Source organism: Nannobrachium achirus, assembly GCF_963921795.1.
Source record: "Nannobrachium achirus genome assembly, chromosome: 24".
Lineage (NCBI taxonomy): Eukaryota > Metazoa > Chordata > Actinopteri > Myctophiformes > Myctophidae > Nannobrachium > Nannobrachium achirus.
In genome coordinates, this window is record NC_137831.1 from 26,639,881 (window position 1) to 26,666,592 (window position 26,712).

At 44.0% G+C, this 26,712-nt stretch overlaps 1 protein-coding gene across 1 annotated transcript; it reads left to right on the forward strand.

The window, feature by feature from the left end:
• Positions 1 to 9,696: 9,696 nt before the first annotated feature.
• On the forward strand, positions 9,697 to 26,043 carry LOC308280184 (augurin-A-like; the record flags this gene model as incomplete). The annotated part of the gene is made up of 3 exons (XM_080720447.1): positions 9,697 to 9,731; positions 10,936 to 11,095; positions 25,894 to 26,043. The coding sequence occupies 3 exons, from the start codon at positions 9,697 to 9,699 to the stop codon at positions 26,041 to 26,043; spliced, it is 345 nt and encodes a 114-aa protein (XP_080576573.1).
• Positions 26,044 to 26,712: the final 669 nt, after the last annotated feature.

Here is a 26,712-nt window from a genome sequence, read left to right on the forward strand (position 1 = left end):
GCGATGGAGGGAGAACACGACGCAGCTCGCGGCTCGCCACCCGGTCGGTTGGGGGACAAAGTACTCAACCGACCACCACCCCCCTAGTACTTGACCCATTAAAACCAGGAAAGCATCTATTTTGTCTTTTTCTATTTAACTTTTCAAAGATCTGCTATTCAAAATAAATAGCAGATCTACGAGCCCACAGCGTGTCACTTTTAATGCCGCGCTGCAAACTTAGACATCCACTATTTTTTTTTTTACATTTTAAAATAAATTTTAATTTTTCTTTCACATAAATATTCTCTTCTGGGGGTCCCTGGCACAAAATATTTTTCAGATGAGGGGAGGGGAATACATATAATTTTGGGTGTCACTGTCACAGAAAAGTTTGTGAACCACTGATTTAGAAGGCATTTGTAGATTCAGCCTCATGATAATCATAAAAAGTAGGAAAAAAAGGTGAAAATATCAAAAATAAAATATTGATGTTGATACTAAGTTCTCTGAGGAGTCGTGAAGTGTGTTACTCAAACTATCTCAGTTCAGTTGTTTTAGTTTGCATTTAGCCCACTGTGTGTGTGTGTGTGTGTGTGTGTGTGTGTGTGTGTGTGTGTGTGTGTGTGTGTGTGTGTGTGTGTGTGTGTGTGTGTGTGTGTGTGTGTGTGTGTGTGTGTGTGTGTGTGTGTGTGTGTGTGTGTGTGTGTGTGTGTGTGTGTGTGTGTGTGTGTGTGTGCGTGCGTGCGTGCGTGCGTGCGTGTGTGTGAGTGAGATTTTGATAGCTATACTTATGGGAACTAAACGTATGTTCACACAGTCACCTGCAGGGGACCTCTGACAGTGTGGGGACAAAATCACAACGGTTAGGGATTGGGTTTAGGGATAGAGGTTATAGGGTAAGGCCACAGGACTTGCATACAAATGAATGGAAGTCTATGTGATGTCCTTATAAGTAATGTAAATATATATATATATTGTGTGTGTGTGTGTGTGTGTGTGTGTGTGTGTGTGTGTGTGTGTGTGTGTGTGTGTGTGTGTGTGTGTGTGTGTGTGTGTGTGTGTGTGTGTGTGTGTGTGTGTGCGCGCGCGCGCCTATAATTCCCAAAAGGAAATGTATATATTTAATTCAGTGATCAGAAGCAGGGCTAAAACATTCCTACCAGCTGTAAAAAAAATAATGGGGGGTGGAAATATCAAAAGCAGAAGTGTGGATTTAAATGTGGCTTAATTTACAGTATATAATAGTACAAGGATACTCAAATAGCTGAACCTGAGGGCCACATTAGAAAAATGGCGAGGGTCAGGGGCCAGTTGATAAAATTACAACATTAATGATACTTGATAACTTCTGTCTTTCATTGGTGCCTTAGTGTCGATCTGTTTTCTGGCAAATTAAACATGGAGGTATTGAATTTGCACGACATGGTAAAATGCAATCTCTTGTGTTTCAGGTAATGTTATTGTCCGGTCATTTATTTTGTATGTCTGTGGGCAAAAATAGAAGCTCACAATGCTTCGCATCGCAACGCATTGTGAGCTTGTGGATCTTCTATTTTCAAAAGACTTGGTTGTCACGTGTCAAGCTGACTTTGAAGGCTAATAACTTCTTCATAGAATATTATATGCCAGTGGTTCTCAAAGTGGATTTCAGGTATTCTCTAGGTGCCTTTATGAGGGTCTAAATTGACCCTTACAAGTCTGTAACTCTGACAGTGTACAAATAGAACACTGATATATGTGAATACCCATTTCAATTTCAAGCCCAAACCTTAGCTTCCCTCTAATGGCGTGTCTATCATCACATGTGTTGTCGATGAGCCATTCACGTCAGAGTAAAAAGTGTGACATCCATCTCCGGGCTCCCTAATGAATTCCGCCATATTGATACTTTTACTTGCCGTAAGTATAACATGTGAGTACCTTTCCCACCACCGTTAACAGCACACTGACAGATGCACGGTGGATCGTCTCTCCTCCCTCAGTGTGAAGCGCTGGACACTCTGAAAGCCTAATGGAGCGTCATGCTGAACATTGCCCAGTCAAGAATGCAGCTCCTACAGTCGACACAAACATGCTCTTCATCTGCTTGCACTCTCACTCTCCTCCCTTTATACAGATGGATGGATATGAGTGGTGGTGCTGTGCTTTTCATATCAAGGTCCCTTATTTATTCGGGATTTGAGCCATGGACCACAATTTGATGACATTTAGTCTCACTCAAAACTTTGAATATGTTGTTATCGTCGGATAGGATTTTGTTCACAATTCCATGCTGTATTGATGTTGGTACCATGGGAAAGATAACAGGCAAATGTTGATCCAAATATAAATAAAAATTATAAAAATACCTCTACATTCTATAATTGTGTAGACTTCTTGTAATTAAGTAATGCAGATTTTACTCTTGAAATAGGAACAGTAAACATACTGTTCTTCAAAATCCTACTTCACATAAACCCCAGCAACCGTATATTGTGGGGAAGCTTTCTCAGAAAATAGCAGACCGACTGACGAGCTCACAACGTGACGTAACTCAATGTGTCGTGAGCTCGTCTATCTGCTATTTTCTGCGAAAGATTGCCCCACAATAACAGGAAAACAGAAAAGAGACACCATAATATGGAGCCCTCGGGGGACCTCCGCTCAACCATGTGAGGTTTAAGTGGTTCGGTGCTTGAGTAAATCTACTCGGTTACTTTACTTCACCCCGACGTGACTACTTCCCAACACATTGTCCACCCCCCCTGCTGTCCCTTTGACCGTCCTCTGGGGGCTCCGGCGTGCCTCAAAGTCAAGACCAAAAGAAACCGTCTCAGAACATGAAATAATTCTATAAGGAAAAGAGCTGGAAGGAGTTGATGGGGGTATATTTTTGTAATGTGCAGCCAGGGACGTGCTGGCCATTGGGAAAAGCGGGACAACTCCCGAACGGCCGGTTCATTCCCGGCCAGTCCAGGCCGGCCATTAGGAAAAAATTCAAAATAAAATGTCGGCCTTCGTTCCATTTTGGGGGCTGGGCGGCCAACAAAGTAAATCGTCACTGTCGGGCAGAAACCTTGTATGTCTTTCGCAAAGCAAAGCCCTGCTTCACCATACAAGGCCGTTGCACAAAAGTAGTGAAAACAGCAGATCTACAAGCACTCAACGCCTCGCGGTGCGAGGCGTTGTGTGCTTGTAGATCGTCTGTTTTCACTAGTTTAAATCATTTTTAAAATGATAAATACAAAACAAACGGTTTTGGACATACAAGGTTTCCACCCGACATTGACGAAATATAACTTATGCACAGTAATTGGCCCACTGGCTTGTCACTTGTCATGATCTGAAATGGCAAATCTTTGAGTAGCAGCAGCTCTATAGAGAGAGATCTCTCTCTATAGCGCGCAATGAGGGCCTCTCCAACTCTTTTTCCCGGGCTGAATCAGGGGCCCAGCACGTCCCTGTGTGCAGCAACATCTGTCTGAACCCCTGGAGGTATTTGTTGCGTTTTCTGCATGGATTTATGTCCTCCAGGGAGCGTGTGTGTGTGTGTGTGTGTGTGTGTGTGTGGTGAGGGGTGGGGGGGGGTGGGGGAAGAGTACTTGAAAGAAGTTGGAATGATCTTGGAAAAAGGCTCGTGGGTGCGGGGTCAGAAAGAGACCACAGTTAGAAAAACATCCTCGAGGGGTGTGTTCCCACAAAATGTGTCAACCCCCACATCGCCCCCCTCAACCAACTCTCTCACGAGCATCAGCATGTCGTCTAGTGATTGGATTAATACTACAGATAGGACATGAAAAGGAGAGGAAGTTGTCACTCTGCTCTTCTCCTTTTGAAGCAGTCGGTTTCCAAACGTTTTCATGTGACGGAGCCCAGCTGTGTTCGCACATTGCTGTAATTCTCCCAGTATGTGGGAGTTTTTTTTTAATCGTTGGTCATGTTTTCAAACTCACTTTGGGCGTGTGTAATCTGTGGGAAGTATGTGTCTCTAATGTCTTGGTATAGTGGGCAGGTGGTTAGAAAGTGTAACTTGTTTCCACCACATTTTGCGTGCAGTGGGTGCATAGTCTGTCTTCCCTTGGGAACGGGCTGTACGTGATCAAACTCAGCCATTAGACCTAACAACTTCTTTCGATCTGCTGCATCGGCACATGCATGCATGGACGATGCATTCTCCACATCCTTTTCTGTCTTGGACAATCCCTCTCACCCCCCTACATAATGACACTGTGGCAGGACAGAACATTTCCTTTATCAACAGACTGTTACACCAATGTTGTGAGAAGGAGCGCTATAGGTGATATTTTCTGCCCGCAGCAATTAATTATTATACTGTGTTTTATTGATGTCTTTATTAGAGCTGCAGTAACGGGGATGAATAAAGTATACCCAACTACCTACCTAACTACTGTACCTACCTACCTACCTACTGTACCTAGACTACCTACCAACCTATCTATAGTAGCTGGATAAACCATTGTTCCCTATTGAGCTTGGCACATTTCCTGGGGCAAGCTGCCCAGATCACACATGTCACACGTGTCTTCTTATTCTTTCACTCTCAAAAAGCACCTGTAATGTAGAGCATTTTAAACTACATTGCAGTGCACATCATGGGATCACTGCTTGCCTCCTGTGAATTGTTTTATTTTTATTTTTGTTTATGTTCTGTTTATTTCGTTCGAGTGAGATGAAAAAAAAAACCTGGGTGAAATGTGCCAATCTCAACAGGAAACAACAGTAGATGGTTACGCCCGCAGATGTGACTCCAGGTCCTTCTCTTCAGTGATCCAAACATCTGGGCAAATGTGGCTGAATCTATGTGTGTGGTCACGCAGCGTTGCATGGCAGTCTTGATCTCTGATTTTGGTTTTAATATCGTCCTTCTACTTTTCACTTCGCACCGAATTTTTCACCGCGTTTCAAGCTTGTGGATCTGCTACTTTTGATGTTTCGTGTGACGCTGTAGTAATGATCAAGTAGGGTGTTGATGCGGATACTGCCTCAAAGGCCATATTTGACGTCTTGGGGTATTAGAGTGTATTGGAAAAAACACGAAAAGTTAGAATATGGGGACAGGATATGTTTCTGCCCGACTGTTGAATGACGATGTTTGCTGAAAAGAATGACATATTTGGCTGATATGTCACAACCCAGGGAAAGAACTCACTCTGCACACAGGAGGGGCATTCCTGGACGAGCATTGACAGGTCCTTCAGTTTGGAATGTTTGCTGTGTGAGGGCCTGCGGTGTGTGCACGTGCGTACCTACGTGTGTGTGTGTGTGTGTGCCCACCTGCCCGCCGTGCTCGTGGGGGAGGCCCTATTCTCTCCGAATCAGCGACCCCGAGCAGTGAGGTGGAATCACAGCTTCATTCTCTTCAGAAGACACCATGTCCCTGCATCCGTTCTCTGTCTGTGTGAGAAGCCTGCTCATTACTGTAGCTCTCCTGCTCTGCTGCGTGGATTCAGGTAACTATAGACAAACAAGATCGCTGCGGCGGTGTCGCTGGATGGGGGCGGGTGGGCGGGGAACCAAGAAAAAAAAAAATAACTAAGTATCTAAAGGAGTGGGTAGGCTACTCATTATGCAGATGTTTTAAAATGTCTACAATGTATAGCCTGAAACTGTTTTGAAAATAGCAGATCCACAAGCTCACAATGCGTCACGATAAGACGCATTGTGAGCTTGTAGATCTGCTATTTTCAAATTGCCGAAATGCTTGTAGGGCTGGCTGAAGTAGAATGTTTTTGTTTTGTAATAATATTCACATTTTGCAAGTAACTATACAGTTGTCAAATAATTGTAGTGGAGTGAAAAGTACAATATTTGCCTCTGACGTGTAGTGGAGTACTGAAAATTGGAAATACCATGGTGAAGTAAAATTACCTCAAAATTGTACTGAAGTACAGTACTTGAGTAAATTTATTTTCCACCACTGTGTTTAGTATAGCAGATTTTGATTATTATAAAACTTAATTTATTTTTATACAGCTATTTTTTTTAACTATATAATTGTGTACTTTTACTCAACTAAGGTTTGCCATACAGGCCTTTTCCTTGAGTATTTCTACATTGTGGTATTGCTACTTAAAAAAAAAAAAAAAAAAATGTCCTTCACTTATTCGTGTCTCCAACCATTCATCCATATGCAAATCCATTCATGCATTCATGTCCATACATTATGCTGCCAGTCGTTGAATACTGTCATTCAGTTACTCAATCATGTATCGTTTCTGTCGTCACCACATGCATTTATTAGCGTAATGAATGGAGAGGAGAGGAGAGGAGAGGAGAGGAGAAGAGAGGGGAGGGGAGTGCAGTGGAGGACCTTTTTTGATCATCCAACATCAGTACGTCAATAATTCTATGGTACTGTAAGGATAGCAAAATAAAGGAGTCAGGGTAAGAATGCCATCACAATAAGCAAGAAGTAACAGTCTACAATAGCATAATGCGGCATACACCTATAAGAAGAGAAGAGAAGCGAAGCGAAGCGAAGCGAAGCGAAGGGTTTGAGGAAGAAGAGAGTTAAGGAGACAGGTTTATAAGAGATAGTAGAGATCGAGGGAAGAGAAGAGAAGAGAAGAGAAGAGAAGAGAGGAGAGGAGAGGAGAGGAGAGGAGAGGAGAGGAGGAAGGTTTAAGGGAGGAAGAAGGGCCAGAGTGTGAGGGGGGAGGGTCAAATGAGTGAGAAAAATGCAGCAGGAGAGAGATGAAGGGAGGTGAAATATCTGAGGAAGAGAAAAATACACCAGGAACCAGAGAGAGAGAGAGAGTGAGCCTTGCAAAATGTGAGGTTTCCTCGTGAATATGATACATTGAACTAAGAGATCACATTAAGATAATTCATAATTCAGGTGTGAGGTGCCATAGCAGCGACAGCAGTGGCGTGTAAAGAACTCAATCTCAGCTCACCTCCTTACATCTTTAACAAAAATCACACCCATCGAGAAGTGAGCGGTGCCTTTGAGCAGGCCGGTGCTGGACTGGGACATAAATTTGGCCCTGGCACCATGGCCAAAAAGAAATGTACTGTAACTGTAGTGCTTTTGTATAGTCGGCCCACTGGGCATATGCCCGGTATGTCAGATGCCCAGTCCACCCCTGCCTTTGAGCAGTTTAAACAATAGACATAGAAAGGTACACGCCTCTTCCGGCTCTCTGGGGCTCATAAAAAAGGATAGGCATTTATTGACCGAATTCTTCCGCGTGCGACGTGCGTAACAGAAACGCAAGTTTGGTAGGCAAATCAGAGGCAGGTGGGGGTCTTCGTACACAGCCTCGCAACTGAGCGAGGCCGATGTTGCGCTGAGCCGCGCAACATCGGAACTGGATAGAAACATTCCAATAAAGCTCTGTTGAACTGAATTGATAAGTCCCGGAAAAGACATGCTGTGATTGACCATGCTGTGATTGGCCAGTAGTCACTTTGAGTGGCAGCGTGTCTTCGGCACTTCGGCACTTCCGCCTATCCTGTTTTCCAATGAACTCCAGCGGCTGAAGAGGTATCTAGCTTTTTGTGTAAACTATATGAATTCTTCTGTTGTCCATTAACGTCAATGCCGCTCAACAGCACCATTTGGTCACCCAGCGGTACTGCGGCTGTTGTTGTAGGTATGAGTATACTCATAGTACCTACACACTCGGTCACTTGGAGCACTGAGGCACTGCTCAATAAACAGATCACACTGTGTTGGTACAGAGTGTGATGTTATCGTTTGTTAGTTAGTCTGTCACGGTGGTAAACTGACCTGTCCTGCGCGATTGATTGTCAAAGAGGTCACAGTGCGAAGATCAAAGTTTAGCCCTATATGCTTGTACAAGGGTCACGTTTCCACCAGCATGCTTATAAAATGACATGACATAAATTATCGTTGCTGAACTATGTCCAAAACACCACCTCGCCACCTCGCTCGGCGTAGATCGACGCATCTCATTGGATGGATGCCGCACTCGCGACAGCACACACACTCACCCCCATATATTGGTCCGCAACGCGGGTGAAAGAGAAATTAATGAAACAATGATGAATAGATCCAACATGGGCGAGAGAGAAGGAAGTGAATGAAATGAAAGGAAAATAACACCACACTCACAGAGGCGCTTCTGCCTCTTTCGGGGGGGGGTGGGGGAGTCTGTGTGTGGGGGGGGGGGGGGGGATATGCTCTAATATTCGCTACTTCATAGTTTCAATTCCTCACTCAGCGTCTTCATCTCAGCTCTCTCTAGCAGGTCTTCAGTACTGCCGTGATCTTGCCAATGTATACGAGTATTCTTCGTATGTAGGCATCAATTATGGAACACATCAACTGCCTTGTTGTCTCCTTTGTTCATTTCCCATGTTTCGCATCCGTGTAGCAATACTGGCAGTACTGTGAAAGCAGTGGAGTGACTGATTGATTTTCTCTCCATTCAACAGGCATCACGCGGGGAGGAGAACTCGAAAGATTGCTGAAGAAACGAGATGGTACGCGTGGAGTTTTTGTCAGGTTTCAAGTGCAGTGGGGGTAAAGTACAGTATACTGTAGGCCTATACGCTATATTGATTGATTGAATGAATACCTTAGTGACAGGCAGTACAACAATAAAAAAGCATACCAGATGGATGAAACACACACACACGCACGCACGCACACACACACACACACACACGCACGCACGCACGCACGCACGCACGCACGCACGCACGCACGCACGCACGCACGCACGTACACACGCACACACGCACACATGCACACACTCACTCAAAGTGGACCAATGGATGATGTGAGGAGGTTCCAGCATCACAATCAGTTTAACCACTTTATTCACTGATACGTTGGCTATTCAAAAACAGCAGATATAATAGTACAAGCTCACAGCGTGCGTCACTTGCATGCTGCACCGCAAGCTGTACATCTGCCATTTCGGGAATTATTTTAATATTGAACATTTTGGGGACATTTTTCAATTGACTTTTTTTTCTTCTGGGTGGTCCCTGGCTCGAAACATTTTCAGATAGGGGTCTGCGGCCAAACATAAATCAGTTTGGGGGTTGATGATATTGATTGATTGATTGAGGATGTTATACGAGGTTTGCATAGGACATGACATACATGACATGACGGTACAGTTTACTGGTACATGGTCAACTAAAAGGATAGACCCCTCAAAAAAAGTCTTATCGGCTTGTTTACATTGGGGTCCCTTTTTAAACTCATATAACATTGAATGACAGACACATACAACACACAGTACTATGCCGAAAATATATATCAGGAAAAAAAAACACAGTCGTAAAACAAAAAATACAAAATGAATGGTATAGTAGAAGTTCGTTTCGAGTTGCAGCCGCTACTGTCTGTGACTTCAAAAACAAATAGAAGTCCATTAATTAAGTGTACACACACGCTCGCGCGAACAAGCAGCCATTTTCCGCCTCTGGAATTGAGACATCGATGGGGTTTCTTTCTGTACCTCCGCCTCCCATCTTCCAGCTGTGGCCCCCATGACCCATGACCCGTGGGACCCGCTGCTGCTGCTGCTGCTCGTCACGAAACGCCCGCAGCGAGTTTAACACCTCTCCTTATAGACCAAATGACACCGCCAGAGGCTTACTTTTACACCCCTCGCTCACTCGCATTGTCCGCTGAAGGACAGACGTCAAGCCGCACTGACGGCGTGTCGCCACGACTCGCCAGTGGCACCTTTTCATTGTGACGTCTCCCATCGGCAGACGATGCGTTGTTAAGCGATGACGGCGAAAAACACGGCAACAGCTGGCTTCATGTTGGACTAATAATACAATGCTTCTCATGTCAAGGACCCCCCTGAAATTGATATGTGTTTGGCCCCACAGGGACCCCCCAGAAGAAAAGATTCAGTACCAGATCTGCAAGCTCGAAATGTGTTCTGCAACTTTTGATGTTTCGAGTGATGCTTGTGGTGTGGCCGTTAATTTAGGAAAACAACAACGAAACACAAAAGTTAGAATATGGAGATTGGCGGTTTCTGACTGACCACATGGATTTGTCATGTGGGTCACGTTGATGACCCAGACCGGTGGTTCTCAACCTGTGGGTCCCCAAATGTGCAACATTGTTTTCTCACTCAACAGAGGCAGACATTGTGAAAATAAACAATCTACATGCTCACAACGCCTTGCAACGCGAGGCATTGTGAGCATATAATCTGCTATTTTCACAATAGAACCGTGTTATACAAAATGTACTGCTTCAACTCATAGCGCTCGTCAGGGTGGAGGGGTCCCCAGTTCAAAATAAATATGATTATGTTTGGGGTCACGGCCTGAAAAGGTTGAGAACCACTGACCCTGACCATGCTTTCTCCACATGTCTCCGTGAAATCTACCCTGAACTGTTTTTCTGCGTCCCCTGTCTGTATGTCTGTCTGTGTTAATTATGCCAACTAAAACTATGGCGAAAAGTGTTCGTCGACTACCTTTTCTCACCAAATAAAAGCTATGATGACTATAACTAAAATAACTATGTTGACAATTTTCGTCAACAAATAAAAACTAGACTAACATGTTAGGGAGGGACTAGTGGAGAAGGGATGCAGTAGAAGTAAAAGACAAGTCATTTTATGCTTAGCAGGGCTCAGGTGTTGCGCTCCAAAAATAGCCGATCTAGAAGCTGTGGCGCGTTGTGAGCTTTTACATGTAGATGTTTTTTGTAACCGGTCTACAAATCAGATTTTGTGACAACATCAAAGTCTGCCAAAATATATTTTAGTAACCTTATGCTATTTAGTCAACTAAAACTTGACTAAAAGTAAAACATCTCAAATGACAAAAGAATTACTTGAAACTAAATGGAATTTAATTCAAAAGACAATCAAAATCAACACGTGTGTGTGTGTGTGTGTGTGTGTGTGTGTGTGTGTGTGTGTGTGTGTGTGTGTGTGTGTGTGTGTGTGTGCGTGCGTGCGTGCGTGCGTGCGTGCGTGCGTGCGTGCGTGCGTCAGTGAGCAGGGTGACAGGACGTGACGCGGTGGCGGTGGCTCCGGACGAGGCCAACCACTTCCTGTCGGCCAGGCCCCGCCCCCGGCCCAGGAGGAACGTGTGGGACCGCAGCAGGCCTGACGTGCAGCAGTGGATCATGCAGTTCATGCACATGGGATACGACGAGGCGGTACGTGCGCTCCTTTTTACTTTAACCCACTCAGACCTAAAAAGCATCTCTGTCACTCAGGCACGTGCACACACATAGACATCAAAGGGGGCTAGAGCCCCTGCCCTTTTATCCATCTGTAAAAAGTGCCCTCTCCAGACCATGAATGCAGTTTTTACTATGGTGAAAGGTACACAAATGCCCTCTTTCCGTGCCATACCCGAAGGCAGTATTCAAAAGAATGGCCTTGTCCAAACTTTCCAAAACTTGAATGCAGCATCTGATATTGAAATAATTGCACTCTGTGTGGAAAGCAAGCATTGAAAATAGCGCCTTGTGAGCTTGGAGGTCTGCTATTTTCGAGATTTTCACCAAAAGGCCCTTTTAGAAATTTCAGCCCCTGCATTTCTAACATTCTCTGCATGTCCCTGGTGTCACTTATAGATTTGAACCACTTTAACCATTATCTTATTCTTTAGCATGGGTATGGGGACCGCCATATTTGTTTTCAAAATGTGAGAGGTACAGCAGCAGCTCGACCAATCAGGAGCGGTGTGAGGCGGGTCGCTCCAAAAGCAGCCTTTTGATTGGAAATTAGAAAATAATTTCTCGTAATTAGACTCTATGGGAGGGATCCCAGACCGAGAAAGGAAGCACATTTGTGATGACAGGCTAATGTATCACCCAACCAGCAACTCTTGATACAACCTGATTATAAACAAGACACATACAGTGCATACAGTGCATACATTCATAGACTAGACTAGAATATGTGTGTGTGTGTGTGTGTGTGTGTGTGTGTGTGTGTGTGTGTGTGTGTGTGTGTGTGTGTGTGTGTGTGTGTGTGTGTGTGTGTGTGTGTGTGTTTGTGTGTGTGTGTGTGTGTGTGTGTGTGTGTGTGTGTGTGTGTGTGTGTGTGTGTACAGAATAATAGAAATGAAAGTTCATCTATTATACGTCACCCTTTCTCCTCCTATCCCAAGCTTCATAACGTTTTCTAAAAAAGCCAAATGACCATGAAACATGATATGCGTGTGTGTGTGTGTGTGTGTGGACAGCACATGTATGTGTGTGTGTGTGTGTGTGTGTGTGTGTGTGTGTGTGTGTGTGTGTGTGTGTGTGTGTGTGTGTGTGTGTGTGTGTGTGTGTGTGTGTGTGTGTGTGCGTGCGTGCGTGCGTGTGTGCGTGCGTGCGTGCGTGCACAAAGGTTCTAAAGGTTCCAGGGTTACAGTGGTTGCAGGAGGGTTCAGTGTCACACCGTGTTTAATAGACAGAGCAAATATTGTTGAAGTCCTTCAATGATCATATCTGCTTTTTTCCCAGCTTCCTCCAAGGATGCGTGGTTTTAAAAGGAGAACTATAAATACGTCGTCTCTCCAAACACAACGCCTCCGTGGCTGCATCTGTCCTTGTACAAATAAAGCACATTATATGATCGTCGCTGTTGGGCAGAAACCTTATATCTCCATTCTTCAACTTTAATGTTATTCCAGTGGTCTTCGACAGGGGGTCCGGGACCCCTAGGGGGTCCTTAGAGTTACTACAGGGGGTCCTCCAAATCTTTCTCCTTTTCTATATTAACCACTTGAACCCTAGCGTCCATATTCAGAGAACTTTAGCCAAAAATAGCAGATCTACAAGCTACGAGCTTGTAGATCGGCTATTTTCGTGTAGAGGGGAAAAAGAGTAGACTAAGTACAGAATGAAAAGGTCAAGTGTATTAAGTATTGACGGTTCAAGTGGTTAAAACACAAATTACATGAACAAATTTACATGATCCCAAAATACACTGATAAGTGTGCTGTCAAACAATGAAACTGTATGGAATCTTTGGACTGTGGGGGTCCTTGCTTCATCTCTCTCTCAACAAAGGGGTCCTTGGCCTGAAAACGTTGAAGACCCTGTGTTATTCTATTCCCCCCATCCGTAAATATACCAAAAGTACCAAAGTCCTGACGTCACTCGTTCATCCCCTGGGTCGTGGACGTATTTTCTATATTGGAGAATAACATTTATAATCGTGTCATATAATAAGAAGCGTGGTCCGAAAAAATAAACAAACTGTCTCTGCGATATTGTCGGGGAGGTGGCTCTGTCCAAAACAATCCCGGTAGGATGCGTAAATTACTTCAGACTTCGGTGCTCTATCAATGCCCTTCCTTTAAAGATTGATCTAGTTTGACAAAGCCGCCATTTGTAATACACGCACAGCATTTATGGTAATAATTTGAATGTCGGGATATTTTCTTTATTATATTTTCGGTATTTGAAACATTGTGAGAGTGAATGTGAAGGTATTTAATTGTGGGCTTTTTATAAAATAATATTGAACCAATGAAACGTATAACAGAAGCTTGTGAATAACTGCATTTAACAATTTAACCATGTCTGTCACGTCACGTCACGTCACGTCACGTCACGTCACACTTTTGCCCCTACTCTTATCTCTGCCACCGTTGACCCTATCGGTGCCAAACTTTGCACACACACTCCTTGGATGGCAAATCACAACCTCTGACCCTGATTTCTCACATGGCCCTCTTCTAGCACATTTTTGGACACCGTACCGCTCCTACAGATTTTGCCCTAAAAGCACGCAAAGCGGTACACAGTATACTATCTCTAAAGTCATGTCATCAACATGGATCTGTCCCATTTCCCATATTCCCTCCTCATTGGCTAAGATTGCCTTCTAAAGTTTGTGTATATGTGATGTGACGTTCACTTATCTCCCAATTAGGGAGTCTTACTGGTTTTAGATTTTAGCTATGTATAGCACATTGGTTGCGGATGTTCAAAGATAGCCCATAGGCCCTATACAAGCTCACAGCACGGTACAAGTGAGGATCTGTGATTTTTTTTTTTTTAACTTATGCAAATAATGTGTATGTTTGTTAAGGCGAACATTTTTAAATCAACTCATCGCTTCTGGTAGTCCCTGGAACAAGACATTTTGAGATGGGGGGGTCGGCGGCCAAAACATTAAATTCCGGGGATTAAACGTTTGAGCATCACTGATTATAGCATCATATGTTTTTCAGAAAACATCTCGGATTTTTATTTTTCCTATGTTTCTTCTTTTTTACATCTCCTCAAAAGTAACGTTTTTTTTTTTTTTTGGACATGCAAGGTTTCCACCCAACAGTGACGGTCATGTTTAGGAACAGCAGTATCTGTATCTGCATCAGTCCTTGCAAAAATAAAGCACACATGTTTATGAATAGCAGCTCTAGTGTCTCTGTGGCACGGTCATGGCCTTACAGCCTCCTAGCAGATAGTATTATACACAGCAAGCACATCTCAACCTATTACGTTACATTTCCTGGAACTGAATGATCCAAAAGCAACGTAAACCCACTTGTCCTTACTTATACACACTGGTTAGTGGTTAGGCTACCATTGTAGAAATGATCTTTTCTTCCCATTCTTTCTGCAACGGGGAGGGAATAGTGGAACGCACAATGCATAATTATGTGCAGCGCAACTATCGATTGAACAAAAGATGAATGCGTTTCAGCATGTAGATCGGCTAATTTCACCATTTGTCCTAAAGATTAGAGCGCTAATTAACACTTCCACATGCCTGCAAGTGATGCTTGAGCCTCTTCTTTTTTCTCTGCCACTGACTCTTGTTGCCTCTTGGGGCCCATTTTTCCTCACCGGAGCGGAGGGGAGGGGAGGGAGGCAGGGATAAAATATCAAAACAAACGCACGCTGCTGCTCACTCACTGCCAGACTGGGCGGGGACGGGGAGGAGGGGCCTTTTCAGCTCCGAGCAGATCCACCTCACCCATGGGCTCACACGCACCTTGGGATCTTGTTTAGGTGAAGAAAAGATCAGTATATGGGCTTATTTTATTGGCTATAATAGCCGTGATACCATGGTGCCTATAATGGCCTAATGCAGGGGTCTTCAACGTTTTCAGGCCAAGGAACCCCAAGTTGAGAGAGATATCCAGGGACCCCTACAACCTTATCATATATTTCATATAGTATCATTGTTTGACAGCACAGTCATCGGTGTATTTTGGATTCATGTCAATTTGTGTTTTCAGATATTTAACCACTTGAACCGTCAATACTTAATAAACTTGACCTTTCACTCTGTTCTTAGTCTGCTCTTTTTCCCCTCTACACCAAACCCCTTTGCCTAAAATGGCCGATCTACAAGCTCACAACATCTCGCAGCACGAGGCGTTGTGAGCGTGTAGATCTGCTATTTTTGGCTAAAGTTATCGGGAAAAATACGTTTCCATCACACAAACAGTAGAATAACAAAAAAAAAGCTATACATGCATCAGTCTACATAGCTTCCGCCGTGGACTGAAGACTCACCTATTCAGACTCCACCTAAACCCATAGCACTACTGAAACACTCATTGACCATACATGAAGCTAGTTAGCACTTTGTAGGTTTTAGAACCTTTTTTCTTTACTGATTATATTGTTTTTCTAGATTGATATTCATATGCATTTGTTATATTGTTGTTGATGTTCTGACATATTATCTTGTTTATTATAGCGTTGTATTATCTGCTTATTGTAAGTCGCTTTGGATTAAAAGCGTCTGCTAAATGCCTAAACTGTAAACTGTAAACTGATGCCGTAGCAATCAGCTAGTCTTCCTGGGGTCTATACAAAGACCCAGGGACGTGCTGGCCATTGGGAAAAGCAGGACAACTCCCGAACGGCCGGTTCATTCCTGGCCGGTCCAGGCCGGCCATTAGGGAAAAAATAAAAAATAATTTTTTTTTTGTTCCATTTTGGGGGCTGGGCGGTCAACAAAGTAAATCGTCACTGTCGGGCAGGAACCTTATATCTCAAGTTTCAAATTTGTAAATTTCTTCGCGAAGCAAAGCCCTGCTTCATCATACAAGGCCGTCGCACAAAAGTAGTGAAAACAGCAGATCTACAAGCACACAACGTGTGCTTGTAGATCGGCTGTTTTCACTAGTTTAAATCATTTTTAAAATGATAAATACATACATACAGACATACAGACATAGAAGGTTTCCACCCGACAACGACAAAATATAACTCATGTAATTGGCCCACTGTCTTGTCACTTTGTCACAAATCTTTGAGTAGCAGCAGCGCTATAGAGAGAGATCTCTCTATATAGCACGCAATGAGGGCCTCTACAATTCTTTTTCCCGGGCTGAATCAGGGGCCCAGCATGTCCCTGCAAAGACCTATTACAAAATACGTAGTTACATGTACATTTAAATACAAAAATCAATGGCGCGGTTTCACTATATCAGTCCAAAGACTATGGACACACAAGAGAGTGGGGGATGACATACAGTGATACACAGTGATACAGTATAGAGGGGCTCATTTCCAATCGTAAGGACGCGGAAACATTTCCAATTCCAATTTATATTTAATTACCGCATCATAGCTGTTTGGCTGTACGTCACACACTCTGACATTTACAGTAAGGATATGATATCATATCCTCCTGAAAAGGTCAGTGTTGTCTAGTCTAACTGCCTCGTATAGAGCCATCCTTCCACGTTGAGCCGCCATGCAACAACAGCCTGAACCAAGGTCAGGGCAATAATGCCCACGCAATAATTCTTAGAAACCCATCAAGACGGTTTTGTACGTGTGTGTACGTGCGTGTACGTGCGTGTGTGTGTGTGTGTGTGTGTGTGTGTGTGTGTGTGTGTGTGTGTGTGTGTGTGTGTGTGTGTGCGTGCGTGCGTGCGTGCGTGCGTGCGTGCGTGTGTGTGTGTGTGTGTGTGTGTGTGTGTGTGTGTGTGCGTGCGTGCGTGTGTGTGTGAGTGATGGGTCCATCACAGTGCCAAGTGTTGCGTGAATGTCCGCATTAGTCATCCGCGTTCACAAAAGGAATGATGCAGAAAAGTTAGTTTATTGTGTAATAAGGATAATAATAATAATAATGGTCCCTGACTCCCCACTGTTTTGGGGTGTTTAGGAAGACACTGATTGATTCATTGATTGACTGACTGACACTGTGAGGTGTGTCTTGTCTCAAGTTGTCTTTCTGTGTCTGTATATATCCGGGGAAGTATGTGCGTGTGTTGATGTGTGTGTGTGTGTGTGTGTGTGTGTGTGTGTGTGTGTGTGTGTGTGTGTGTGTGTGTGCGTGTGCGTGCGTGGGCCCGTGTGTGTGCATGCGTGCGTGTGTACATGGCCAGCGGGCGTTGGCAGCTTGCCAAGGCTACTGGATGATGATGATTGGCATGCAGACAGCTGCGCTCCATTGATCTCAGCTGCCCCTCTGTGTTGCTCTGCAGCCCCGGCAGCCCGTAGGGGGTCAATCTCAAGACTTTTAACGTTTTCCGACGTGACAACACACAATCCAGAGTGTTCCGGCAGGCAGGGGAGACCGTCTGGACACATAGCAGCTTCAACACATAATATAGCCAGCGTGCATATCATCGTTGTCGGGCAAAAAACTTGTATGTCCAAAACCGTTCGTTTTGTATTTATCATTTTAAAAATGATTTAAAACAGTGCAAATAGCTAAAAAAAAAACTCTCTACACAGACCGGAGGACATAAATATAATATGGAGGTGTAATAATTGGCGGCAGCAGAAATGAATAATATATTTTGACGTGACAGCATGCAGCATTAATCAATAGTTGCAGGGTGTTTTGCTGCGTTCATTTCGTCATGTTCAACGACTACCCTTTTTCACTGACATAAACGGAATAAAAGCTAAGCTAAAATGACTAAAACTAAGATTAAATATAATCGACAATTTCGTCAACAAATAAAAACTAGACAAAATGTCAGGGAGGGACTAGTGGAGAGTCTGGAGACACTGATTTAGAGCAGGGGTTTTCAAAGTGGGTGACGGGGCACCCTGGGGTGCCGCGACAGCAGTCCAGGGGTGCCCGAGACAATTTGATAATATTTGGAAGTTATTTGGACACTTGAAAAAATATTTAGTATCATTTTAAACTTGAAGTACAAAGTTATTTTCAGTTCTAACCAAAATGGCAATTATCTCAACGTTTTCCTCGCAACACATAATCACTAAAATATCGTCACAGTCGGGCAGAAACCTCGTATCTCCAAGTTTCAAATGTGTAGGCCTATGTCTTTTGGTAAAGCAAAACCCTGCTTCATCATACAAGACCGTCGCACAAAACTAGTGAAAACAGACGATCTACAAGCACACAACGCCTCGCATCGTGAGACGTTGTGTGCTTGTAGATCTGCTGTTTTCACTAGTTTAGTACATTTTATAGATGATAAATACAAAACAAACGGTTTTGGACATACAAGGTTTCCACCCGACAACGACGATAGGCCTATACTATAAATGTAAGGTGCTGGGAGTGAAAATTATAATGTAGGGGTGCCTCGGATTAAAAAAATATATGTTTGTGGTGCCCTGAGACAAAGAAGTTCGGGAACCCCTGATTTAGAGTAGGCCTATGTATCAAGTCTGTGAAGCCATCTATAAAGTCTATGAAAAAGTTTAATCCGCAACAACATTTTATACAACATGTAGTGTGTTTGTGTGTGGGGGGGGGGGGGGGGGTGGTCCCCTGCTTCATCTCTCTCTCCCAGCTTAGGGGTCCTTGGCCTGAGAAACCGCTGAAGACCCCCTGAGGTACAGATACACACATAGACCTCTCCTACCAGGTGCACAACTCTCTGCCCAGCGATCAAGGACGGTGTCATCGTTATCGGAGAGTAAAGCGGCGGACGCGTAATTGGCTGCGGCATGAAGTAATCAATTATGAAACCCGACTGGAAGCGGCAACAGGGAGTTGTGAGGTTGCAGGCTTTTTGCTTTGATGGGAGAAGTAACATGATAAATATGATTCTTTTGAGGGTCGTGGCCTGTAATGGTTGAGAACCACTGGTTTAGGGCACAATTTTAGGGTACATTTTTAGAGTTTACAGAGTTAAAGACTAATTCAAACATTTATCAAAATCTTTTCACAAATATATAAATCAAATAATCAAAGAAATTTGAAAATAAATGTTTAGGAAGTAGTGAAAACAGCAGATCTACAACGCGTCGCTTGGCACCGCGTGGTGAGCTTATCTGCTGTTTTCACTAGTTTTGGTCCTGAGCAAACGTCTAATTTGTCTTTTGGGTCTTGAGCTCAAAAGTTTGAACCGATCAATTTAGTTGATTAGTGAATTGGCGAAAGGTCGGGCAGAATATCAGACTTTTTTGGCAAAAGGCCAGGAGAGCAACAGACTTGTACAGTATTGTGCTACCTACTGTATGAGAGTGGATTCCCGATTCCGCCAATGCATTTCAATGGGACTGGAGCGGTATCCTAGAGGATTTCTGCAAAAAACGCTCCATTCTCATTGAAATGCATTTCTACTTTTGGTACTTTAAGTACATTTTGAAACCAATACTTTTGTACTTTTACTCAAGTACATTCTTAACTTTTTCTCTGCCATTTTAAACATAGCTGTAGTAAGCAGCTGCCAAATTGTCCTTACCTTTTAACGTGGGCACGCGCACGCATCGTGCACAATCTGTGCGCGACTCATCTAGTAGACGTGTAGACTCGGTGACAAGCTTTCGAATACAAAAAACCCCATTGAAAAAGACATATCCGTTGCCACGCTGTATCTCTGCTTATCAGCCAGTGTTTACATGAAAAAGCATTGAAAAAAGCCAACTGTGCGCTATGGTAACACGTGGACACGTTCGCGCACAAAACGCACGATATGTGCGGGGATCATAATCCAGGCGTGTAGAGACTGGATCAAAGTTTCCAAACGCAAAAGTCCGATTGAAAAACGAGCGTTCCATCGCCCAGTAGCTTCCACTTCTGTTACACAGTAAACCAATGGAGGCGGGACTATGGCCCAGGCTCAGACTGGATACGGAAAGCTGGATCCGGTCCAGACCGGAAATGACCGGATACAGTTAGGAGGGCGGGCCTAAAGAGCCAGAATCAGCGAAAATCTGCGCTAATACTTTTAATCCTTTCATAATGATTAAAGCTAATTAAACTTTGCGGGCTCTACGGGCATGGCAGCGCGGTACAGCGGGAAATCTACGGTCTCTACGGGGATCGCGAGGTATGAGTTAATGAGAGATGGCGAGATCATTTAGCGACCTCCAACCGGGTTGGGACCTGGTCGGTAGTTTTCAGCGACCGGGTCGCTAAATCTACCGACCGGGTCGCTAAATCACCGACCGGGCCGCAAAATCACCGACCGGGTCGCTAAATCTACCGACCGGGTCGCTAAATCTACCGACCGGGCCGCAAAATCACCGACTGGGTCGCTAAATCGACCGACCGGGTCGCTTATCCACCGACCGGGCTGCTAACCCTAACCCTAAACCTAAACCTAACCCTAACCCTAACCCTAAGCCTAACCCTAAATCACAGACAGGGTCGCTAAATTAATGCCCAGGTCGCTAATTACCAACCGCCGGTCCGGGTCGCGTCCTGGCCGCTAATTCTACTGACCGAGTCGCTAAATCTACAGACCGGGCCGCTAAATCACCGACCTGGCCGCTAAATATAGCGACCTGATCGCTAAATCTACCGACCGGGCCGCTAAATCACCGACCTGGTCCCAGTCTGTGATTTTGCCGGTTGGTAGATTTAGCGACCCGGTCGGTAGATCTAGCGACCTGGTCTGTGATTTTGCAGCCCGGTTGGTAGATTCAGCGACCCGGTCGGTAGATTTAGCGACCCGGACGGTGAAAACTACCGACCAGGTTGGAGGTCGCTAAATTATCTCGCTCCTGGTCTTAATTCTGGACTTCTACTTGTAACAGAGAATTTCTGCATTGCAGTATTGATGCTTTTACTTTACGTAAGTATAAGATGTGAGTACTTTTTTCACCACTGGTACAGTATATATGTATGTACAGTATATATGTATTTTATGTGGCTGGATTTGGCCTTGGAGCTTGATGATGTCCTGTCATACGATGCATTATTATTTATCATAATATGGATTCTTTATGGACGGAACCCAGGGAGAGGAAACGTCGTCAATGCTTATTTTGCTCTCGTTCTGCATGTCACTCTGACTTATTGTGTAGACCAACCTTACCATTTGAATTGAGTGTGTGTGTGTGTGTGTGTGTGTGTGTGTGTGTGTGTGTGTGTGTGTGTGTGTGTGTGTGTGCCTGCGTGCGGTGGGAGTTGGTGAACATGAGTTCAAGGATATTGTGTGCAGAGAGTGCTTGTGTGTCTCCATCATATTGGCATAAACCTTTGCTCTCATTAATGCATTTCATTATTAAGCCTCTGTGCTTGCTTCCTTTACCCTGGCCCCGTACACGCACGCACGCACGCACGCACGCACGCAGGCACACACACACACACACACACACACACACACACACACACACACACACACACACACACACACACAGTGTGTATGCACAAATTAAGCAATATTACACGAGAGGGTGTGCATATAACACGGTTATCCTGCACGACAGCCTTACCGCAGGAACGAGCCGACAGGCGAGTTCCGTAGGTAAGGCTGGAGTGTAGACCCTCGAGTGTAATATTGCGATTATACAACTGTTGCCCTTAAAAAAACACGTCAACTTTATTTCATTGTAATTAAGATATTCGATAGGAATTTGTACATTTTTAATGCCACATTTAGCTACTATGTCACATGAAAACCGCTAGCCTAGCCGCCTAGCATAGTGTGGGGAGAGAGGCGCGCTTGCTGTCTTTCGTGACCAACGCAGCTGATTTCTTTACTTGATGAGAGACAGTGCATCTGTGCTCGTTATATGCACGGTTGGAGAGCCTGTTTTCCTTTGAGAGCCCGACTACCTGTTGTATAACCCTGTATATATTATGTTCCCCATTCTCAACTGTTTTTATTGTTTTGACACTTGCTTTGGCAATGTAAACGTATGTTTTCTCATGCCAATAGGCCTACAGTTTCTTTGAATTGAAGTGTATGTGTGCATTCTTTGAGTTGAAGTGTCTGTGTGCATGTGTGCATGCATGTGTGTGTGCGCGCGTGCTTGAGAGTGATATATAAATTCAAGGATGAACGTGCACTTGCAAAGTGCATCCATCGGTGTGCATGAAAGTGTGTAAACCTTTGCTCCTATCATGCATTCATCATGCCTTGCTGTGTTACTGTGTGTCCACCCATGCCTTTCACAGAGGAGACACCGCTGAACACTATTATATATTATAAAATGTATACTCTGTAGAAGCTGTGAATCAATTTAAAGGGCTGTCCAAACCAAGAATGATATCTTTAACGATGACTCCAAACAGTTTAATAACTTGTTCCTACTGAACTAGAAAAGTGTGCTCTGAAAATATAGCCAGAGGTCTAAAGTAACTAAGTTGGCCTACAGTGCATGTTAAGTACAATTAGTAATTTTACTTCTACTTCTACTCCACTACATCTCAGGGGCAAATGTGTGCTTTTTTACTCTACTTTCGATTATTTTAAACATACATTAACCATTTCAGCCCTATAATAAACATTCTGCCTTTTGAAAATAGCCGATCTACAAGTGTGTATCTGCTATTTTCAAATATGTGTGTACATGTTATACATTTGAAAACCATTGCCTAAAGACCCCCGACTGCTTCAGGAAGCTTAGTTTGAAATCAGGCTAATACTTTTGTACAACCCATTGCCAGCCAAATTTAAATATGAATGTGCGCTTATAACGCCAGGAAATAGCTATATTTAATCATCATAATCACATCAATTTACCAAGCCACGTTGATATACCATACCACAAAATGACCACTAGAGCGAGCCATAGACCATAGACTGTGGAAGCCCCCATGTTAACCCATGTTAAAACCAAGGTTCACAACATTCACATCGATCCCCATTGACATGAATGGGAGACCCGCGGGCCGCCATCTGAGCTCAATACTGTTCAATTCGTGCTTGCTCGTCTAAAACCACCATCGGTATGGGCACCGGAACGTATACAGATGCCACACAGAAAGTTTCCGAATCAAAATCCGACCTAGTGAAGCTGCGTGAGGGTCGGATGGTTTGCATTAAGCCTAGCGGCTAGCAGAGGCCTACGTAAACAGGAAGCTATGGCTTAAAGGTGACGTCATAATCGTATCCTTTTTTTTCACGGTTTACGTCTTTATACTAGCCGAAGGTAAGCTAACCGTTCCGCTCCGTCTATTAACCCAAATTAAAAGCTTAAACAATGCTTTTATATAAAAGTCGATTAAAGTCGCTTGGCAGGGAACTCCATAGTCGATCTAAAAGTCGACCGGCCCTGACTGAGATGGAGTAGTTCACCCCCAAAATGACTTTTTTTCCCTATTGATTACTCACACCATGGAGACTTGAGTTCAATAATAGTTTTTTGTATTTATCGCATTCCTGAGACAGAAATTTGATTATAGTAAATTTACCCCATTGATTCCGGAATCAATGGGGGTACATTTATTGTTTTCAAATTATTGTCTTAGGAATGCCACACAAACTATTATTGAACTCAAGTCTCCATGGCGTGAGTAGTTAAAGTTGTACCATGTAACTTTTTTTATAAAACAAATCTTAAAATTGTCCTAACTGTTAAATCGCTAAAGTTTTAGAACACCCACTCCGTTATTTTCAGCTTCTGAAGCCTTCTCTTTATATGTTTTCTTCTTAGCAGTGACAGGGGCGGGATTTCGCACCAAAATGACGTAATCTGCATCATCTGTATACGTTGTGTATACGTTGCCCAATCACATCGCCGATCATGCACACATGGTACACTACCGGCCAATCACAGCTTATCTGCTCTGGTCTCCAGGAAGTGCCTCCGCTTGGCTACAGTGTTTACCATGGTGAAGGATTTTAACCTCTTAATCCACAAATCCTGGCCAGAAAATTACGTTCTACCATGCGTTCTACCCCTCCACGGATTACTATCGGTCGCGGTGGTTTGCTGGCGCCACTCCGGTGGTCCGCGGCGGTGGTCCGCGACGACTCCTGCCGAAAAACGGCCGAAAAAAGCAATACCGCTACTGACCACTAGTTGAGCAACTTACACAGTATAGCTTTAATAGGAAAAAAAAAGTCATTTTGGGGGTGAACTACTCCTTTAAGGGCCTGTGAATGGAGCACTATAACTATAACTACTGTATAACTAAAACAATAAAAGTATAGTTTTAAAAATAGTTCTAAGTCAAGTGGAACTATACACAGACAATAGAAAGAAACACAATGGTGATCGATATAGTTATCTTTATAGTTATCGTGCACGGCGCTTTACTCAGGTACATTTTTGAATTCCGGACGTTTACTTGTAACAGAGTAATTCTACATTGCAGTATTGATTAGGCATAATTAACATAATTAATAATAACTAGAAGCTGGGCCGCCCTTCCAGCGTCTAGTCGGCGACCTGGCCAACTCGGGAACGATGTAAATAGGGAATGAATGCCCCGCCCTTTAATGCAAACCCCATTATACCTGTTGTCATAGGACCCGTTTTGACCATCTGTTTGCCTGTGTCCATTTATGCCCATATATGGAGATATCTGTTATCTGTCTGTCTGTCTGTCAGTGTCCATTTTATGTCCATATATGGAGATCACTGCAGATATAGTTCTGGGTCCATTTTATGCCCATATATGCCCATATATGGAGATATCTGTCTATTTGCGTCCATTTCATGCCCATATATGGAGATCTCTGTATCTGTCTGTCTGTGTCCCTTTATGCCCGTATATGGAGATCTTTGTGATTCTGCGTAAATTTTATGCCCATATATGCCATTTGCGTCCATTTTATGCCCATTTATGGAGATCTCTGTATCCGTCTGTCTGTGTCCCTTTATGCCCGTATATGGAGATCTTTGTGATTCTGCGTCCATTTTATGCCCATATATGCTATATATGGAGATATTCAGAGATTTTTTGTTGACTCATGTGGCGTACGTGATGTCAGAGCCTTTTATGAAGTGATGTCACAATGAGTCAGAGCTTTCGCCGATTTCCTCCGGAACAGCCTGATGTCAACAATCAACCCCGCATAAGGAGATTCCGAACGTTTCGCGCCGGTTCGGGAAAACCGCGCGTCGGGTCGGGTCGAGACCCGGCACTGCACTCCGTGCCGCGGCGGGGAACGCGCGTTGTGATTCTGCGTCCATTTTATGCCCATATATGCTATATATGGAGATATTCAGAGATTTTTTGTTGACTCATGTGGCGTACGTGATGTCAGAGCCTTTTATGAAGTGATGTCACAATGAGTCAGAGCTTTCGCCGATTTCCTCCGGAACAGCCTGATGTCAACAATCAACCCCGCATAAGGAGATTCCGAACGTTTCGCGCCGGTTCGGGAAAACCGCGCGTCGGGTCGGGTCAAGACCCGGCACTGCACTCCGTGCCGCGGCGGGGAACGCGCGTGCCGAATCTGAAGCCGGTGGGACGAACGGTTCTCGAGATACGCGGATTACAGACACACAGACAGACAGACAGACAGACAGACAGACACACACGCAGAGACTTCTCGCATTTATAGATAGATAATTAGTAATCGGCCTCAGGTCTTAACGGGTAAAAGGAAGTGGTCGAATCAAACTATATCGTTCAGTAAAAGTAAAAGTCCGGAATTCAAAATGTACTTTGTAAAACTACAAAATAATTGGTATCAAAATGTACTTAAAGTACCAAAAGTAGAAAGTGCTCATTATGCAGAATGCACTGTTTCACAAGTTTTCAAATGTATGAAATGCATAAAAATCTTTTGAAAATAGCAGATCTACAAGCTCACAATGCGACGCAATGTGAAATCCCGCCTTGGGAACCGACTGATGATGTACTACTGTGTGTTTTTGCTTGTTGCATCATCATTGACATGTGTCCTCCTCCTGTCCTCCCTGCACAACAGAGGCTGGAGACGGACCTCTCCTATTGGATGGATCACTCGCGGTCCGGCGATCAAGGCCGTCAGCATCATTACGACGAGAACGCTCCCATTGGCCCCCGGGACGGGGCCAATTACCGACACGGCGCCAACGTCAATTATGACTACTACTGATGACGACCGTCCCTCCACGGGACACCCCCCCCCCCTCCCTGCATGCCATTCACCTTGTTGTTGCTATAGATTCTGTTTTTGATCCGTTAACTGGGGGGTCTTCAACGTTTTCAGGCCAGGGAGCCCTTAGTTGAGAGAGAGATGAAGCAGGGACTCCCAAAACATTTTCATAGATTCCATATAGTTTCATTGTTTGACAGCACAATCGTCAGTGTATTTTGGATTCATGTCAATTCGTGTTTTCAGATATTTAACCACTTGAACCATCAATACTTAATAAACTTGACATTTCACTCTGTACTTAGTCTTTCCCCTCTACACCAAAGCTCTTTGCTGAATTTTTTTGGCTAAAGCTCTCAGAATATGGACACTAGGGTTCAAATGGTTCAATGTTAATATAAAAAAGGAGAAAAGAAAAGTTTTTATCACACAAAGATTTGGAGGACCCCCTGTAGTAACTCTGAGGACCCCTAGGGGTCTCGGACCCCCTGTTGAAGACCCCTGTGTTAACTCTTTTATTAAGCGTTTTTTCTTTTTCTTTTTTTCAACGCATAAGTAAACAATTGAGGTGTTGTGGAAAGACTCGTCTCTCTTCTTTCCAGCTGGAATCAAACTGTGTTTGTTTACTAGTTTCTTTGGTTAGCAAGTAGCAAGCAATCAATAACAGCT